This window comes from Sardina pilchardus, chromosome 18 (genome assembly GCF_963854185.1).
Source record: "Sardina pilchardus chromosome 18, fSarPil1.1, whole genome shotgun sequence".
NCBI classification, from domain to species: domain Eukaryota; kingdom Metazoa; phylum Chordata; class Actinopteri; order Clupeiformes; family Clupeidae; genus Sardina; species Sardina pilchardus.
Window position 1 is genome coordinate 14,446,534 of NC_085011.1, and position 20,761 is coordinate 14,467,294.

The 20,761-nt window shown below is 41.4% G+C and overlaps 1 protein-coding gene across 1 annotated transcript; it reads left to right on the top strand.

The window, feature by feature from the left end:
* The first annotated feature begins 1,582 nt into the window (after positions 1 to 1,582).
* Positions 1,583 to 20,450, top strand: hif1an (hypoxia inducible factor 1 subunit alpha inhibitor). The gene is made up of 8 exons (XM_062519779.1): positions 1,583 to 1,989; positions 5,797 to 6,047; positions 15,179 to 15,327; positions 16,233 to 16,378; positions 16,596 to 16,702; positions 17,905 to 17,968; positions 18,166 to 18,276; positions 18,901 to 20,450. Exons 1-8 carry the CDS (start codon positions 1,810 to 1,812, stop codon positions 18,955 to 18,957), a joined length of 1,065 nt encoding a protein of 354 aa, XP_062375763.1. The 5' UTR covers positions 1,583 to 1,809; the 3' UTR covers positions 18,958 to 20,450.
* Positions 20,451 to 20,761: the final 311 nt, after the last annotated feature.

Genomic DNA, 20,761 nt, shown 5'->3' on the forward strand with positions numbered 1-20,761 from the left:
AAAAAATGTGAATAGACAGATTCTTCTTCAAGTCTTCTTCAGCTGCAGTAGGCTAGGCTATTCCCAGTGTGGGACATTCATTTCATACACTACTAATAGAAATGCACTGTAGGACTACTATTTTTTTCTTCTCACATACAATATCCAACTGTAAATATCTTCAGACTACTGATGTGTATAACTGGAAAGTTTGTATAGGTGCTACATAGGCTGAGATGTTGGAAAATTACAAAAAACTGATTTTGAGATAACAGCCTTGAAACACAGCCAATGGCATGCATACTCAGTCTACTACACTCTTCTTTGAACTTTCGCGATTGCTTGCGGATACAAAGGAAGTGTCCATATTTGGATGGCATAACGTCATGGAGGAGAAACACAGCTTTCCAACGACACCACACATGATATGTTTTGTATCACGGTCGCGATAGTGTATGACATGTTAGAATGCTTACTTTTGGCGAATTTAGAAGAAACATACAGGCGTGAGTAGACAAAAGGTAATGAAATAAACCTCTAAATGTGTAAATCGGACTTTGTTGTTGTGTTAGTGTGATAGAATACATGCTAAGGTGGCAAACTGAAGCAAAACAATGTTTATTCCTGCCGTGGCTATGTTGCTGCTTGTTGACAGCGCTTGTGGTTCAGCTGTGAGCACGCAATTAGCGGCAAAGACGGGCGGTGATGTGCGCTGTTTACGTAACCTAGTGACAGCTTAGTAAATTCCACGCAATATGGCAAAGCACAGCGTTCGCTGCATAGAAAAACTCAGCATTAGCGCTTTATCCAGCCCTGGGTGTTAGCCTTTGCTAGCTTCATCAAACTTTGCTAACTCAGCTGTGTGATGTTGTTACAAGTAGGTGCGAGTGCATTTGACCGGCATAAAATCGGCATGTCTCAGACTGACCGGCCGGTCGCCGGTCGTGGCCGATCACGTGAAAATCGGCCGATTCTGATCGGCGGCCGAGCGATCGGTGCATCTCTAGTAATAAGGGTTTGCCTATATTTTTAATGTAAGAAACACTTTTTAAAACTAAAATATTTCAGCTTGTCTACACCCATCAGCGCTTTCTTAACATATTGTACACACAATTTTTAAAATACCGCGATAATACCGAAAACCGTGATAATTTTGGTCACTATAACCGTGGGGTTAAATTTTCATACCGTTACATCCCTACACCTAGGCTAACTGTCTGTATCTTGGAGAATATACCCAAATAGTAAGAGGCTGGCAGACCATGCCAACAGCAGTCCGCTATCTGCTAATCTGATTTTGCTATCTGGGTAGGTCAAAGGTGTCGCCTGACTATCATGGGTAGGCTATGCCTACAATTGGCAACCATTTTTTTCTGAATTTTATGAGACCTGTGTAAATGTCAAATTCAAAATCACTGCATTCTTTACATTAGTAATCATATGCATGTGACAAATAAACATCCTTGTAGCCTATCCTAAATTCTTCAAAATGTTGAATGACTCACTCTTGCACAGGAGAGCTGAGCATGCCTCTCCAAGTATGGTGTACACCCAACCACACGCAAGATGGCGCTGTTCAAGTAAACGGTCTCGAAATGATGGCTGCTCTTTGAGGGCTGAGCTCCCGTTGTTTGGGTTGCTGTAGCAGACTTGTCATTGCTGTGTTTACGCTGGACAGTCAAGTGCAGTGCGGGCGCCGTTCTGTAATAGCCCAGTTGGCGAGACGGGCGCTATAACTGGTCCGCAACTCGCTCTCAGGACAACTGGAGAAAACGAGAAGGTCTATTCACCCTGTTCTGAACTTAAACGTTACCTTCTTACTGTGCAGACATGGCAGCAGCAACTGTGGTTGAAGCTGATCCGACGGCGACCGACGGGGGCACAACGTTTTCTGAGGTCCTCAATTCGAACTGGACAGAAAGTCAATTGCGAAAGTACCCTTTTCAAACGAGACCTATCCCCAGATTATCTCATACAGACCCACGCGCCGAGATGCTAATAGATAATGAGGTACTACGTTCAATGGAGATTTGCTATTCATACTAAGGTTTGATGTAATGACTGCTGTTAGCATGCTAGTTGACCAGCTAGTACTGCTGGCGTTACTTATGGCTTGTCCGCTAATTTAGCTAACGTTAGCCATCTGACATTAGCGAGATGATGACTTGACTCATGATACATAACGTTATTATATTAGGAAAAAGTGTAAGGACTTATGTTTGCTAACAGATAAATGTGATATCCATGCATAGCTGCTATATTTGCTAAAGTTGTTTAGGTAATAACATCGGCGTGATAAGGTGAGGTCCGGAAGAATTCCAATGCTTGACAGGCTAAAACTAGGTAGATAAACAGCAAACTAGTTAGATAAATAGCAAACACTTCCACTGCTATACACATATTTACTTGAATTAAGAACGAAGGGTCTGTGGAATACAGTTCTTGACATATCCATAATGTTTTGATTGCTTTGATAGACGGTCAGACATTTCTGTTATTTGAACACCTAACGTTAACGTGGCCAGCGTTAGCAAAGTTAACCTAACTTGGGATTGTTGTTTACTTTTTATCAGTGCGTTACTGCTATTTGAGTAACGTGAACATACTGTAGGTTTGAAAGAAGACGTTACAAGAGTGGCGTTCATTGTTATACATCCAATTTTGTGTTTATGTGCCTTAACGGGATATCTTTCTGCAGGTCTTATCAGTCTAACGTTACCTGTAAGCTAATATTAACGTTAGTTGTCAAGGTGCATAATAATGGCTCTGCCAACTAGTCAGTTTCTCTGCATGCTTTATAGAATAGCCGGTTCGGTAAACGTATGATATTTATCCAGATGAACCTTTATGAAAACAAATGCATGTGGGCACGGTGACGCATCATAAGCCTAGCACTACCAGTTGTGTTGGTAGCAGCTACCCTGGATGCTGTCACTGCATCATATGCTATTTAGTTTAGTATTGGATTACCAACCACATGCACATGCAAGTCTCCAGCTGGCAGGCGTTTCGGCATTGGATTGCAGGAAGTACGGGCTGTTTGCCTCAGTAAAGAGCAACGGTAGAAGTTTTGAACTGGTAACCTTAGATGTACTTTTGGCACAGTGCAGTAAGCACTACCGAGATGCTCAGAAACACAGAGAATCATCTAAGACCGAACCATGTTTTTTTTTTTCGTGTCATCGTAGCACTAAGGGTACACCTGCGTAGTAATCTGTCACACTGACATATATCTGGACAATGTTCTCGTAAAGCTAGTTGAAGTAGTGTTTGTGTGAGCCATGCTCGTTTGTAGCGCATCTCTGAAGTGGTGGCGTAAAGAAATGCAAGGGATCTTGCCGCTAGATCGCCCACGTGTTGGTGGAGTGTACGTTCCTTTAGTCACGTAGCACTCACTGCTTACTTTTCTGGCGACGTTTGACTGTAGGCCAGAACAAGTAGGCTCATTCGACTTCAAGCAGTGCTGCGCAGATCTAGTTGAGTGTGATGCATGCTGGACTTAAACATAATGCAAGCATGTAGTATAAGTAGTTAGACAAACACAATGGAACGAGTAGTAGGCCTATGTGTTATGAAAGTAGCATACCTTAAGTTTAAATCATTTTAAAAGCTTAAATAATAGGTGAACACCAGCCAAATTCCATTTGAAGGCCTATAGACCTATGTCAGACACTCCCAGCACCACACCCCGTTTTAGGGGAAAACAAACTACTCAGATAGTAAGCACACGTTGGCCCAAATCTGGTATTGGCTGGCAGTGTCAGTGGTGTAATTTCAATTTCACTTCTGTTATCAATGCAAGAAAATATTAGTTTGAGGTGCCCCCCTGTTAGATATTTTTTTTCCCTTTGCTTTCGCTTCTCCATCAAGTTGCATTAAACTTGTGCCGGTCATTTTCTTACAACACTGTATTAAAGACAATACACATTCATTGTCCCCATTGCCCTGTGCCTCCCCTGAGGCTCTTTGGTGCCCCCATGGGGAGGCCTGCCGCCTGTTTGAAAACCGCTGATGTCAAATCAAATCAAATCAAAATCAATGTAGGCTATGTCTATGCTATAGGTTATGTGATTGATTGGTCCGCACACTGGGTATAAGCTCCAAAATACACTTTTTATTTTAATACATAAAAGGGCCTGAGGAAGATCCCACTGGAGGATCGAAACGTTGCCTTTTATGTATTAAAATAAAAAGTGTATTTTGGATCTTATACCCAGTGTGCGGACTAATCAATCTCATTGTCTACCACTTTTGTCCAGCACCTGGATTATTGTTTCTGTGGATGTGCGCACCTCAACCAAACGCCTAAGCTATAGGTTATAACATTACCATGTTTCAATGATGAACATAATCTACTTGTGTTAACTCTCTGCTGTGACTCCGATATGTATGTTGATGTTTTGCGGATTATGAATGATTTACTATAGAAAGGTCAACATCGCAACAATGTTACTCCACCGGCCAAAATGATGTTAGCCCAACGTTAGTAAACATCATGCCAACAGCTGCTATGTCGTTGAGCCAACGTGGGGCCAATGTGTGCTTGCTATCTGGGTAGAGTCTACAGTAAAGGAAAAACAAACACAAAATGCAAGATCAGGAGCAGTCACATTTTATATAGTTTTTAAATTCACAGGAGATTCAGTCTGTTTACTAACGTGTAGATGTGACTGACTCTCTGAAACTGAAACAGAGATCAACCTAATTCGTTTCCAATATACTGTCTAGGACAAAATTAGCTCGTAGCGCATGTTAACCATTTACCATTTACTGTAGCTCCAGTGTAAAACCGTGAGTTTGCTAACTGTGCACCTTCAGTATACATAGCCAATTACCTGGCCTTAGTTGATGAGGTGACATGTAAAGTAAAGATCTTGTGTCAATAACCTGGACACACAGGTAACTCCCACACCAATCATATAGTGTTTATTTATATGTACAAAATCAAGATAGCCAAACATGTTTGTTAGTAGCGCATCTTAACATGCCAAAACCCAGCTTGCCAGGAAATGTAAAGGCATTGGCCATTTATAACAGTTCAACAATGACTTTGTTATACTTTTGTCTTTGTCATTTAACTGGGAAGAGCAAAAAAATAAGAATGTTTTTGTAGTCCAGCATGCATATAGATAACACAAAGTTATATATGTTTATTCGTTTTTGCTCAGAGAGTTTCCTTTGCTCACCTTATGTCGGTGCAGCACAGTTGGTTTATATACAATTGTATATAAATTCCGCTTTCAGGGGAAGGGGAGGTGTTACAAATCAAAATTCCTCGATATGCCAGTCTAACGAAGGTTGGGGGAGATATGGGGAAAAAATGGAATGCCACAACACACAGAGAATTATAATTTACAATTACTTGAACATTGAAGCTTAGTAGCATAGGCCACATCCCGCCGTATCCCACATGTGTCTTTGATGTCAACACATTTTATTGATGGTGTGTAGGTCTAATTGAGTTCCTGTCACTTTAACACTGTCTTGATGGTGTCTAGGTCTAATTGAGTCCCTGTCACTTTAAGACGTTTGTGAGGGAGGAAAGTTTCCTTATTGTTATGGGCTAATGATGTGTGGATGCAATTCATAATGTTTTTTAATGTAATCAGTTAGAATAAAGGTTTGTACATCTCCATTGGAAAAGCCATTTGTAGAATAGTAGCCCTGCATGAGTAGCCTAGTCGATATTGACAAGCAGAAACATTGTTCATTGACTATGTGCTAAAATGTGACACATATCACCAGGATTAATAGAAATAACCCTGCTAGTGTTTGTCTGTTCCAATGAAGCTTAACCTCCTGTTCCACCTGTTTCAGGAGCCTGTTGTCCTTACGGATACCAACTTGGTATTTCCTGCACTGAAGTGGGATGTAAACTACCTGCAGGACAACATTGGAGATGGAGATTTCTCAGTGTATATCGCTGAAAACTATAAATTCCTATATTATGATGAAAAGAAAATGGCTAATTTTGAGAACTTTGTACCGAAGTCCCAACGAGTTGACATGAAATTTTCTGAATTTGTCGACAAAATGCAACAAACTCAACAACATGGAGGAGAAGAAAGGTGCGAGAAGTTAATCTTTTCTTTTTATATCACGATCTTCAAATGTATTGTGTACTGTATTGTCTCTCTCAGAGCATGATATAGCCCATTTGTTATATAACATAGCAACAGCAAAAGCATATTTGGGCAGTAGAATCAACTAAAAATTAAAGCTGCGAGCAGCAATGTGGGGGCCAAGCTTTGGAAATTTGGAAAGACAACCCCCCCTCCGCCCCTCCCCCTGTGACCACCATAGAGGAGTATTTGTGTGCTTTTGTCTGGGCTTGAGAGAGAGAGAGAGAGATGAAAGCGTTACTGAAAAATGAGCTGACTTTCTGTGATTATAGCGCCCCCATAGTGGTCAAAAGACATGACATGGGAGAGTGGGCATGTGCAAATGGAACCCCCCCCCTACGACCACCATAGAGGAGGGTGTGTGTGCTTGTGTCTGGGTTAGAGAGCGAGAGATATGAAAGCATTAATGAAAATTGAGCTGACTTCCTGTGATTCTAGCACCCCCCTAGTGGTCAAAAGACATGAAATGGGAGAGTGGCCGTGTGCAAATGGAACCCCTCCCCCCCTACGACCACCATAGAGGAGGGTGTGTGTGCTTGTGTCTGGGTTAGAGAGCGAGAGAGATGAAAGCATTAATGAAAAATGAGCTGACTTCCTGTGATTATAGCGCCCCCCTAGTGGTCAAAAGACATGAAATGGGAGAGTGGGCGCGTGCAAATGGAACCCCCCCCCCCACGACCACCATAGAGGAGGGTGTGTGTGCTTGTGTCTGGGTTTGAGAGAGAGAGAGATGAAAGCATTAATGAAAAATAAGCTGACTTCCTGTGATTATAGCACCCCCCTAGTGGTCAAAAGACATGACATGGGAGAGTGGGCGTGTGCAAATGGAACCCCCCCCCCCCCTCGACCACCATAGAGGAGGGTGTGTGTGCTTGTGTCTGGGTTTGAGACAGAGAGAGAGTGGATGTGAAGAAAATAGGCAAAATTAATTTCTATTTTTTTTTGTTTTTGTGTGTGTGTCCTTGGGATGTGTTCCTAAGTCCACTTACCAAGTTTGTTGTCGATAGGTGAAAGTGTTGTTTATTATAGCGCCCCTAGTGTTCAAACGTCACCAAATTTAGTGAAGGTCCTCCGGATGTGCTCACAAGTCCACGTACCAAGTTTGGTGTTGATACGAGAAAGTTTTACTAATTATAGCGCCCCTAGTGGTCAGAGTGCACCAAATGTATTGTACGTCCTCAGGGTGGGGTCCCAAGTCCATATACCAAGTTTGGTTTCGATACGTGTAAGCATCGCTGAGATATGAGCCTACTTCCTGTTACTACTTCCTGTTATTTCTCATTAGGTTAGTGCTTAAAATTATTGTTTTACTGATAATATTACTATTCTCCCTAGTTTGTAATTGTTCACTGTTAATTTGATTTGTATTGTTATTTGTTTGTATGTCGCTTTGGACAAAGGCGTCTGCTAAATAACCATAGCCATAGCCATAGCCATAGCCATAGCCATAGCCATAGCCATACTATAGCGCCCCCACAGTTGTCAATGGGCACCAAAGTTGTTGAGGCTTCTCTTAATTGGGTTCTGAGCCCATGTTCTAAGTTTGGTCTTGATACGTGAAAGCCTTGCAGAGATATAGGTTCACTTCCTGTGTGGCGGCTTCGCCGCCAAATTGGATTGGCTGTTACAGGCGAGCACTTCCGTCAATTGTTCCATAAAGCAATGCAATGATAAGTCATGGTCTGAAGACTGTCTGTGCAAATTTTGGTGAGAATGGGATGAAATCTCTGACCTGTGAAACTTTTTGAAAGTTTTGATCTTGGTCTATTGGTGGCGCTACAGCGTTTGTGGAAAAGTCTTGTTAATTGGTGGGTGGGGCTATACCTATTGCGTTAATGTACTGAGCAAGTTTCAGCTTGATAGGTCTAAGCATTTTTGAGTTATTTGCATTAATGTTGTTGAAAAATTGATGAATTTTGACCTGTTGGTGGCGCTGGAGTTTTGGGCTCTGGGGTCTGAAAATTGAGGTATGTGGTCATTGGCTTAGGGAGAATAAGTGTACCAAATATCCCAACTTTTTACTGTATGGTTCTTTGGTTACATAGAGAATAGGTTCACATGCTGTTTTTTGGTGCGTCACCAACTTTGATTGGCTGTGACAGGCAAACGCTTATGAATATTTATTAACAAAGTGATAAGTCTTGAGTGGCCTTGTCTGAAGGTCATGTGTGACAAGTTTGGTGAGAATCGGATGAAATCTCTGACCTGTGAAACTTTTTGAAAGTTTTGACCTTGGTCTATTGGTGGCGCTACAGCGTTTGTGGAAAAGTCTTGTTAATTGGTGGGTGGGGCTATACCTATTGCGTTAATGTACTGAGCAAGTTTCAGCTTGATAGGTCTAAGCATTTTAGAGTTATTTGCATTAATGTTGTTGAAAAATTGATGAATTTTGACCTGTTGGTGGCGCTGGAGTTTTGGGCTCTGGGGTCTGAAAATTGAGGTATGTGGTCATTGGCTTAGGGAGAATAAGTGTACCAAATATCCCAACTTTTTACTGTATGGTTCTTTGGTTACATAGAGAATAGGTTCACATGCTGTTTTTTGGTGCGTCACCAACTTTGATTGGCTGTGACAGGCAAACGCTTATGAATATTTATTAACAAAGTGATAAGTCTTGAGTGGCCTTGTCTGAAGGTCATGTGTGACAAGTTTGGTAAGAAATGGACAAAATGTGAGACCTGGGTAACTTTTAGAAAAATTCAGCCTGACCTGTTGGTGGCGCTGGAGTTTTGGGGTTTGTTGTCTGTAAATGTAATAGATTCGTGCAAATTTGAAGTTGAATGAGTGTGCCAAATTTCAGAACTCTGGAGTGTATGGTTGGCTGGGAAATGGGCAATGTGTAATAATAATAATAAATATAGCTGCAAGCAGCAATGTGGGGGCCAAGCAGTAGGCCGGAGTAACCACGGCAACTCGACGCTGTTGGCTCAATGCGGCAATGAGACATATGGCCGTAAGCAGTCAGAACAAGTTTCATGTCAAACACGTCAAAAGTTACAAGCCAACTTGCATTTTTGCTAATTGAAGCTATCCTAAAGGTCAAAGGTCACCAAATTTCTTGAGCGTCCTCAGGATCGGGTCACGAGTCCATGCACTAAGTTTGGTTTTGATAGATTCAAAGGTTGCTGAGATATGAGCTCACTTCCTGTTTGGTGGCTTCATACCCTCGAGGTCAAAGGTCACCAAATTTATTGGGCTTCGTCCCAATTGGGTCACAAGTCCATATACTAAGTTTGGTGTTGATAGATGCAAAGGCAGCTAAGATATGGGCTCATTTCCTGTTTGGCGGCTTCGCCGCGAATTTCGATTGACTGCGACGGGCAAACGCTTCTGTCAATTGTTACAGAAATCACAACACTAACAAGGCATGGTCTGAAGATGGTCTGTGCCAATTTTGGTGAGGATCAGTTGAAATTTGTGACCTAGGGAAATGTGTTAGTGTTTTTGATTAAGTCCAATATGGCGGCCGAATCAATTAGGTTGATGTCACAAGTTGTCATCTGTCGACATAAGTATCTTCCAAAGTATTACTAGACATCACTAGTACATTGTAATTCTAAGCACAACAGCAGTTATAGGCCAAAAAGCATGTTTCTGAATAACAGCGCCTCCTAGAGGTCAAAGGTCACCAAATTTCTTGAGCGTCCTCCTGATGGAGTCACAAGTCCATGTACTAAGTTTGGTTTTGATGCGTGCAAGGTTTGCTGAAATATGAGCCAACTTCCTGTTTGGCGGCTTCGCCACGAATTTCGATTCGCTGTTTTGAGCAAACGGTAATACTTCCGGAGAAAAAAAGCAATTCGTTGGCAAAACATATTCTGCGGATTCTCCACGTCAAGTTTGGTGTCGGTCGGACAAAATTTGTGACCCCTGATACATTTTGAGTGTTTTTGACAAAATCCAAAATGGCGGGAAATCCATCATGGCGGAAAATGACGTCATAGGGTGCGTTGAACTCGGGCAGGTCCAAGGATTCCAATGATACCTGACTTTTGAAAATCGGATCAACGGGTCAAAAGTTACGTGCATGAAGGCACCTCTAACTTTGACCTGTTGGTGGCGCTAGAGGGTTCGAGGTGCCGACATGAAATTTGGTGACATGAATAATGGGACTGTCCCTAATCAGTGTGCCAAATTTTACAACTTTTCACCAGTCGGTTCTATGGGCTGCCATTGACTCCCATGGCGGATTCATAATAATAATAAATATAGCTGCAAGCAGCAATGTGGGGGCCAAGCAGGCAGATCAAAAGGCCAGAGTTGCCCTGGTAACTCAATGCTGTTAAGTCAGGTATGTAGTTTTAAGCAGTCACAAGAATTTTGATGTCAAACAACCCAAGATTGCCCGAGATGCAAGCCCACTTCCTGTTCGGCGGCTTCGCCGTCAATTTCGATTGGCTATTGCGGGCGAACGGTTTAAGATATCATTCCGAAAAAGCAAGGCCTATATTAGACTCGGGCTGAAGATCATACGTGTCAAGTTTCGTGCAGATCGGATACATTTTGTGACCTGTGGAAATGTTTAAGGGGTTTTGATTAAATCCAATATGGTGGCAATATCAATTATGTTGATGTCACAAATTGAGCTGGGCTAGCCTAAGGACCTTCCACAGTATTACCAGACACCACTAGCAAGTTTTCATTCCAAACACATCAATAGCTACAGGCCGAAATGCCTTTTGGCTAATTGCAGCGCCCCCTAGAAGTCAAAGGTCACCAAATTTCTTGAGCGTCCTCCTGATGCGGTCCTGAGTCCACATACCAAGTTTGGTTTTGATGCGCGCAAGGGTTGCTGAAATATGAGCCCACTTCCTGTTTGGCGGCTTCGCCGCAAACTTTGATTGGCTGTTACGGGCGAACGGTTATAGTTCCGAAGAAGAAAAATAATTTCAGAATACAGGATGGTCTGTAGATTATGTGTGTGAAGTTTGGTGTCGATCGGACAAAATCTGTAGGAGGAGAAGGCTTTTATGTGTTTTTGACAAAATCCAAAATGGCGGAAAATCCATCATGGCGGAAAATGACGTCATATGGTCCGTTGAACTCAGGCTGGTCCAAAGATTCCAATGATACCTGACTTTTGAAAATTGACCAAAGGGGTCAAAAGTTACGTGCGTGAACGCACGTCCAACTTTGACCTGTTGGTGGCGCTAGAGCGTATGAGGTGCCGACATGAAACTTGGTGACATGAATCATTGGACTGTCCCCAATCAGTGTGCCAAATTTCACAACTTTTGACCAGTTGGTTCTATGGGCTGCCATAGACTTCAATGACAGAGGAATAATAATAATAGTTTGTTAATAATAATAATAATAGTAAGAATACTAAGAAACACAATGGGGTCCTCGCAGCTTCGCTGCTTGGCCCCCAAATATAGCTGCAAGCAGCAATGTGGGGGCCAAGCAGTAGGCCGGAGTAACCACGGCAACTCGACGCTGTTGGCTCAATGCGGCAATGAGACATATGGCCGTAAGCAGTCAGAACAAGTTTCATGTCAAACACGTCAAAAGTTACAAGCCAACTTGCATTTTTGCTAATTTAAGCTATCCTAAAGGTCAAAGGTCACCAAATTTCTTGAGCGTCCTCAGGATCGGGTCACGAGTCCATGCACTAAGTTTGGTTTTGATAGATTCAAAGGTTGCTGAGATATGAGCTCACTTCCTGTTTGGTGGCTTCATACCCTCGAGGTCAAAGGTCACCAAATTTATTGGGCTTCGTCCCAATTGGGTCACAAGTCCATCACTCTGTCTCAAACCGACTACTTCCGTGAGTACACTTTCGTGCAGCACCCTATGTGTGCTTACTGGCATAGTGTGCACATTTTAACAGAATAGTGTAATCTCATATCAAACGCTAACCCCCGTGCACTTCACGGAAATGACGATCGTAACGTTTAAATATGTTTTTATTGGTGTCCTCAATTCCACCGTGACATGGTTGTAGCCTACTGTGTCAAAACATGAACAGTTTATGTTATAACTTGCTTGTACCTCTGTAAAGTGTGTTTTCCACCGCTGCTGCTTCAGATTTCTTTACCGCGATTTCTACGAGTTTGAAAATACTCCCTCCCCTTCCGTTAGTTAGCCAACATGGCGTCCGTTGAGGGCGAGAAGTGTCCAGCGTTCCACACTCAACTTTTTGACTGTTATGAGTGCACCATCCGGAGACTTGCAGTGCCCTTCGTATCGTTCGAAATTTCAGTGTGAACGCCCTCACGCACTCAAATTAAGTATTTTAAGTGCAGAAGTGTGCGGTTTGAGACACAGCCCATATACTAAGTTTGGTGTTGATAGATGCAAAGGCAGCTAAGATATGGGCTCATTTCCTGTTTGGCGGCTTCGCCGCGAATTTCGATTGGCTGCGACGGGCAAACGCTTCTGTCAATTGTTACAGAAATCAAAACACTAACAAGGCATGGTCTGAAGATGGTCTGTGCCAATTTTGGTGAGGATCAGTTGAAATTTGTGACCTAGGGATATGTGTTAGTGTTTTTGATTAAGTCCAATATGGCGGCCGAATCAATTAGGTTGATGTCACAAGTTGTCATCTGTCGACATAAGTATCTTCAAAAGTATTACTAGACATCACTAGTACATTGTAATTCTAAGCACAACAGCAGTTATAGGCCAAAAAGCATGTTTCTGAATAACAGCGCCTCCTAGAGGTCAAAGGTCACCAAATTTCTTGAGCGTCCTCCTGATGGAGTCACAAGTCCATGTACTAAGTTTGGTTTTGATGCGTGCAAGGTTTGCTGAAATATGAGCCAACTTCCTGTTTGGCGGCTTCGCCACGAATTTCGATTCGCTGTTTTGAGCAAACGGTAATACTTCCGGAGAAAAAAAGCAATTCGTTGGCAAAACATATTCTGCGGATTCTCCACGTCAAGTTTGGTGTCGGTCGGACAAAATTTGTGAGAGGAGTAGGCTCTCAAGTGTTTTTGATGAAATCCAAAATGGCGGAAAATCCATCATGGCGGAAAATGACGTCATAGGGTGCGTTGAACTCGGACAGGTCCAAGGATTCCAATGATACCTGACTTTTGAAAATCGGATCAACGGGTCAAAAGTTACGTGCGTGAACGCATGTCCAACTTTGACCTGTTGGTGGCGCTAGAGGGTTCGAGGTGCCGACATGAAATTTGGTGACATGAATCATGGGACTGTCCCTAATCAGTGTGCCAAATTTCACAACTTTTCACCAGTCGGTTCTATGGGCTGCCATTGACTCCCATGGCGGATTCATAATAATAATAATAATAATAAGAAGAAAACTTTGTAACACAATGGGGTCCTCGCAGCTTCGCTGCTTGGCCCCCAAATATAGCTGCAAGCAGCAATGAAGGGGCCAAGCAGTAGGCCGGAGTAACCACGGCAACCCGACGCTATTAGCTCAATGCCGCAATGAGACATGAAGCCGTAAGCAGTCAGAGCAAGTTTCATGTCTAACACGTCAAAAGCTACAAGCCAACTTGCATTTTTGCTAATTGCAGCTATCCTAAAGGTCAAAGGTCACCAAATGTCTTGGGCGTCCTCACTATTGATTCACGAGTCCATATACTAACTTTGGTTTTGATAGATTCAAAGGTTGCTGAGAAATGAGCTCACTTCCTGTTTGGCGGCTTCACACCCCAGAGGTCAAAGGTCACCAAATTTCTTGGGCATCGTCCCGATTGGATCCCGAGTCCATATACCAAGTTTGGCTTTGATAGATGCAAAGGCTGCTAAGATATGTGCTCACTTCCTGTTTAGCGGCTTCACCGCGAATTTTGATTGGCTGCGACGGGCAAACGCTTCTGTCAATTGTTACAGAAATCAAAATACTAACAAGGCATGGTCTGAAGATAGTCTGTGCCAATTTTGGTGAGGATCAGTTGAAATTTGTGACCTAGGGAAATTTGTTAGTGTTTTTAATTAAATCCAATATGGGGGCCAAATCAATTACGTTGATGTCAAAAGTTGCCATCTGTCCACATAAGGATCTTCCACAGTATTACTAGATATCACTAATATATTGTAATTCTAAGCACAACAGCAGTTATAGGCCAAAAAGCATGTTTCTGAATTACAGCGCCCCCTAGAGGTCAAAGGTCACCAAATTTCTTGAGCGTCCTCCCGATGGGGTCACGAGTCCATGTACTAAGTTTGGTTTTGATGCGTGTAAGGGTTGCTGAAATATGAGCCAACTTCCTGTTTGGCGGCTTCGCCGTGAATTTTGATTCGCTGTTGTGGGCGAACGGTAATACTTCCGGAGACAAAAAGCAATGCGTGGGCAAAACACATTCTGTGGATGCTCCGTGTCAAGTTTGGTGTCGGTCGGACAAAATTTGTGAGAGGAGTAGGCTCTCAAGTGTTTTTGATGAAATCCAAAATGGCGGAAAATCCATCATGGCGGAAAATGACGTCATAGGGTGCGTTGAACTCGGGCAGGTCCAAGGATTCCAATGATACCTGACTTTTTAAAATCGGATCAACGGGTCAAAAGTTACGTGCATGAAGGCACCTCTAACTTTGACCTGTTGGTGGCGCTAGAGGGTTCGAGGTGCCGACATGAAATTTGGTGACATGAATAATGGGACTGTCCCTAATCAGTGTGCCAAATTTTACAACTTTTCATCAGTCGGTTCTATGGGCTGCCATTGACTCCCATGGCGGATTCATAATAATAATAAGAAAACAGAGTAACACAATGGGGTCCTCGCAGCTTCGCTGCTTGGCCCCCAATAATAATAAGAATACGTACAATCACTATGGGTTGCCTCGCAGCTTCGCTGCTTGGCCCCCAATGATGAGGTTTTGAGGTACAGTAAGTAAATAATATTCATCCTCTACTACAACATGACCAAATTGAAATGACATGTATGTTTTCTTCTATATCTGTAGCCTAAGATATAGAATATCTGTTAGATTCTGCATTTTGTATGTAGACCTATTCAGATCATTTCTGTGATGCTTTATGGGATGTGAAAGTGTCATTGTTCAAATCCATTTTATGCAAAGTTCTGTAAAGAACTTGATTGTGCTCTATTAATTTTTAAATTGTTTTATACATTGTCTATGTTTTGTCATTTTTTCTGTAGGGTGTACTTGCAGCAGACCTTAAATGACACTGTTGGAAGGAATATTGTTGTAGATTTCTTGGGTTTTAATTGGAACTGGATCAATAAGCAGCAGGCCAAGCGGAATTGGGGACAATTAACTTCAAACCTTTTGCTCATAGGCATGGAAGGTACGTTTCCTGCCATTATCATCATCAGGCCTCGTATTTGTAGCCTACAGTATATTGCCTCCAACTGTCAAGAGAATTAAGCCACACACTGCACACATGCACACTGCACACTTCTATATATTGCAATATTGGCAATATAGTTGTGTGGAGATGTTTTTCCATACACAAAATGGTGCCCAGTGCATTTTTTTGCAGAGCTGTGAGTGAGATTTCTTTTGTAGATTTGAGACATATGGTAGAATGATGCGATAACGTATAACCATATGAACTTTATTTGATAAGAATTTAGCATATCGTAGATACATTGCTGTTTTTCTTCAGGATTTGGAGATTAGCTTTTTCTTGCTATATCACCCGACCTCACTGCACACTGTCAGCATCTGAAACTGTGATCACTTTGGGATAAAACTAGACCTCTTATTTATCGTTTTTGCCAACATTGGCTAGTTATCAGCATCTAATATTGTGTGCTCTATGGCAATGTATTGGAGTTTATTTTTAGATGTAAGTAACTGTCCTATCCTGAAAATCATTGATGTTATAAAGACATTGCAGCTTTCCCCACTGATGTGAGTGAATGTAGATGTGAACTGTAAATAATTTATTGCCAAGTGGAAGGCAATACGGCACAGGTGTTTTTTGTCTGTAGGAGTGTATAACTTGTGTGTACATGACTGTCTGGTAGTTAGACAACTTGGTATGGCCAGAGTAAGGTCAGTCTAACTGGTCACTCTGCTTGGGTAGATTCCAGGATGATTGAACCATTATACGTGTTAGTAAAAAAAAACACATTGCAGTCTTGGTCAGCATAATTGAGAATAGATTGTTAAAGTTGGAATACTGACTGTAACATGAATTACTATTTATAAATAACTATTTATGACCGTTTTTTCCTCTGTCTACAGGCAATGTGACGCCAGCACATTATGATGAACAGCAGAACTTTTTTGCACAAATTCGAGGTCATAAGAGGTGTATCCTGTTTCCGCCTGACCAGTTTGAAAGTCTTTATCCCTTTCCTGTTCACCATCCCTGTGACCGACAGAGCCAGGTAACTCATGTAACAGTGGAATGCCATACATACTGAGGACTTGAAATGGCTATGCTGCTATAGCTGAAAGTGGTCTAATGTTCTTGTCAGTTATGTAAATCCTTTTAAGTATAAAGCTAGTCACTGCCCTTGTGGTGTTTGGTTAGCCTACATATTCTTTTATTTGAATATCTTGGCCACATCTTTTTATGCTCATCTAATGTTCTCTCTGTTGTAGGTTGACTTTGCAAACCCTGACTATGAAAAATTCCCAAATTTCAAAAATGTAGTTGGACATGAAGCTATTGTGGGCCCTGGGGAAGTGTTGTACATCCCAATGTACTGGTAAGATTTTCTTTTTATTAAAGTGTCATAACATAATTTGGTTACATTGTACTTGACGGTATCTGAGTGATATGACACTGTCATGAAGGTGTCATAAACATTATAACAAGCCATAAACATTTATGACATTAACGCTTCTGTCACTAAGTGTCGTTCGGTTTTTGTAATGACAAGTCAGGGTTAGTATTAGGGTTCAGGTTCATGTGTCATATCAGTCTTATGTAGACGCCTTCAACTAAAGTGTTACCCATAGTTCTTTACCCTACAGGGGCATCCTGCTATGCTTTTTGAGCCTTATTCTTAGATGTACACAAAATAGACAACATTCCGTTCAATATAGAGCAGCTAAAGTAACTGGTTAAGGGCCTCCAAAGCATTCATATCTGGCCATCTACTAACACCAAACACCCCTACAATTTACTTTATTCATTTATTACCTATAAATGCTCATGTGTATATCAATAGGGTTTCTGTCCACGTTGGCTGACACTTGTAATGACATGTTGAGCTTTGCTGTGGCAAAACAAACGTTGATGTTGACCAGCCGCTCCATTATGAATGTGTTGCTGGTAATGGCAGGCTGACTGGTTCAATACTGAAAGATATCTAACAATAGGACCTCGGGTTGAAAAATTCCGCTCTAAAATAAAGGTTTCAACCTCATTATCAAGATCGAGATTATCAAGAAACTCGATCGAATGCGCCTGCTGATTTGAGGATACCAGACCAGGAAGCCATGGAATTTTCCTTTTTTGGACATTGAAAATGGTCAAATAAGGGAATCCCTGTTACTTTAAAGATAGCCTCACAAGTGTCTGAAATCTGCAGTGGCTGATGTTCATGGGTTAATGTGTGAGTGAGGTTAAAGGGAGGGTTAATGTGGCAGAGTATCCATACAGCAGAAATCATTAGACATCTTCTCAAATCTTGAACATACAGAATAATAGTTGAGTTGAAGACTGGTAATATTTTTGGCCACAAAAGAGGCATGCACATATATATCTCAGTTGGCAATTGGAATGATCCTTGGTGACCATCTTGGAGCATCTCCTAAGCATGTGTTTTGGTCAAGAGTCAACATGTGCATGATCAATGTTTGGTGTGCATTCTATGCTGATGGGGCCGAGGGATACTGTACATTTGTCACTGATTACTGATTGAACATTTTCCTAATTTGTCTTTAAATGCCTCTTTTTATTTAGGTGGCATCACATTGAGTCCCTTTTAAGTGGAGGAGTTACAATTACTGTTAACTTCTGGTACAAGGTACAAATACTTATTACATTAACAGTGAATTGAGTGATATAGAATTGTTTTCTGGATGTAATTTAGTATTGTGCAGTAAACCACACTTAATTACCCAGGAGAATATATCAGTGTAACACATGATGATTTTGTAAAATAATGAATATACTTGTGTCTAGTGTCTAGAGGTGTGTGTAAACTCGGTTGATCTTTTACAGGGCGCTCCTACTCCACGGAGGATAGAGTACCCTCTTAGGGCTCACCAGAAAGTGGCCATCATGAGGAACATTGAGAAGATGCTAGGAGAAGCTTTGGGAGACCCTCATGAGGTATAGACAAATAGTATAGACAAAGTATAACCTTTGCATGTCAATGACAGTGATACATCTTAGGAAGGATTGTCCCAGGCATTTGGCCATATTGTCGCATATTATAATTACAATATTTCTGAACAACTTCACTTTAGTGCACAAAGAGTAACAAAAGCACAGATGAAGGTGTCCTAAACACATCACTTAATTTCTTCACACTGTGGACTGCCATTACAAGCAACAAACAACCGTGACCCATACTTAGCAACCAAAATGCTTGGCTCTTCGTCCTCAGATGCATACCAATCTTACATCTGCTCTGATTTGTCACATCTGACTCACCCACCTAGCCTCTGTTCCATTGTACATTGGTAGTTGCCACAGATACCAAGCTCTCTTGGTGTGGTCATGGTCACAAGCGATCTCCGCTATAGACTTCTATAGACCAGAACCATGTCCAGCTACCAAGCCAAACATGCCTATCCTCAGTGCTTTATAGCAAGCGTTCTAATGTGCAAAATAGTGTAAGCTTTTTGTTCACCTGCTGGGTGGGGGAATGATCGCTCCCTCCACCTTTAATCTTGTTTTAGTTGTGGTATTGTTGCAGTATCATGTTTATTGTATTTTTCTTCTCTCTTCCAGGTTGGGCCATTACTGAATATGATGATCAAAGGGCGTTATGATCAAGGTCTTAGTTAGTTTACTCTCCACTTAACTGGATGCTGCTGGATGTCTTTGGTTGTGTGTCTGGTCTGACTGCAGAACTGCCAGTGCAGTGCTTCAGTACGTCAAGCAACCAATACCTGCTAATGGCCTTTTATTCTTTCTTGGCTTAAAACTGGGAAATTGTTGACTTTTAGGAGAGGTGTTTTAACACAAAGCAGTCAACCTAGTTTTGGTTGAAATGGAAAGAATTTAAAGTACCAAAAGCTTATAAACTAGTGGATTGGATTAGAGCCCTTGCCTCTTGCTTCAGTATAACCTGGCACAGTCGTTGGGTTCATTTTGTTTCAGAGAGTTTGTTCTGCTTCTGAAAATTGCTTTGATGACATTCATTCTTTGATTATAAATGAGTTTACAAGCTTGGCGACCATGGATATTCAGTATTAATAACATGGTTTATAAGAATGGCCAAATATTGTGTTTTACAAACACTGAAGGAGTATGAGATCATTTGTTAGAAGTCGGTTGATTAAAATGTAATTGCTGAACATTTCTTGTTTGAACATAGATTTGATGGTATTTTTATATAATTATTTTGTGTACACTCTTGCTAAATTTTTGTGTTTTGTTTGTGATATATGTTTTTCCCCAGAATGTGGTACATCACAACAGTGCACTCAACTTTATTTTAACTATGAAATAGTTAAATATGTTGAAAATGAAGTGTGAGTGTCTTAGATGGCACAGGAGCTTCTTATTAGTTATACTGAATGTTCTGTCAATATTTAAGTTGATGGTTTCCCTGTTTTGCCCATATTGATACACATAATATGGTGTAGCATTTCTATAAAATGCATGGACAAATACCCAATTATGTGTCGCACAATGCATATTCAAAGCCTGAATCAAAGGCAGTGAATAATCAACCATTTTTTTTTTTGTCATGATCACAAACAAATGTCTAAGTTGGCTTTGTTGACTTTGTCTCACTTGTTTCTGTTTTGCTGTGTTGTATAAAAGGGATGTCTGTGTCAACATTCAGGAAACAGCTGCACCTACAGGACGTACAAGTATTGGATTTTTTTTTTTTTTTTCATTTGAGATAATTGACCAGAATGCTTTGTATGTTTTTGTTGGTCAAATCCCACATCCCACTGGTTGATGTCCTTAGACGGTTTATGTACATAAACACATATTAATATATTTAATATTGTCTATTAGAGGGCTGACAATTAAGTATGGTTTAAGTTTTAACCATCCTCATAGTAAACTTTACTGTGTGCCAAATACTTTTTTGTACAAACTGCAAATGGTTCCCAAAAACAATACCACTTGAGACTAATGGAAAGGTCAAATGCATTTATCTCTTATGCACATATGCTGGTCTAAGGTTAGGCATATTCATCTGGAAGACTTGTCCTCAGTTATATGGAGCATATAAGCACTTTTTGAAGTATCTGAGGGCTTCTGTGTAGTTCTTGTCAAACAAATAAAAAAAAATCAGTTTTTTTTTTCTTGCCTGAATCCTGTTTCTGTCTCCTTAAAGACTTTGTTGGGTTTTCCCTGAATACACACATTACAAGATGTATTCAACTTGTGAGGGTTAGGGTCATTGAGTATAAGTAAATGTCTCACCCAAGGCCCCAGCCGTGGCGCGACTGGCTGGGGCACCTGCACTGCATGCCGGCGACCCGGGTTCGATTCCCGCCCCGTGGTCCTGTCTGGATCCCACCCCAATGCTCTCTCCCACTCACTTCCTGTCTCTCTCAACTGTCCTATCATTAAAGGCATAAAAAGCCCAAAAAATATACTTAAAAAAAAAATGTCTCACCCAATAACT

Excerpts from the sequence above, each read along its gene's own strand:
- hif1an (XM_062519779.1), top strand. The coding sequence starts at position 1,810 with ATGGCAGCAGCAACTGTGGTTGAAGCTGATCCGACGGCGACCGACGGG. Across the intron at positions 16,379-16,595 it reads CCTGTGACCGACAGAGCCAG|GTTGACTTTGCAAACCCTGA; the intron begins GTAACTCATGTA and ends TCTCTGTTGTAG. Across the intron at positions 18,277-18,900 it reads CTTTGGGAGACCCTCATGAG|GTTGGGCCATTACTGAATAT; the intron begins GTATAGACAAAT and ends TCTCTCTTCCAG.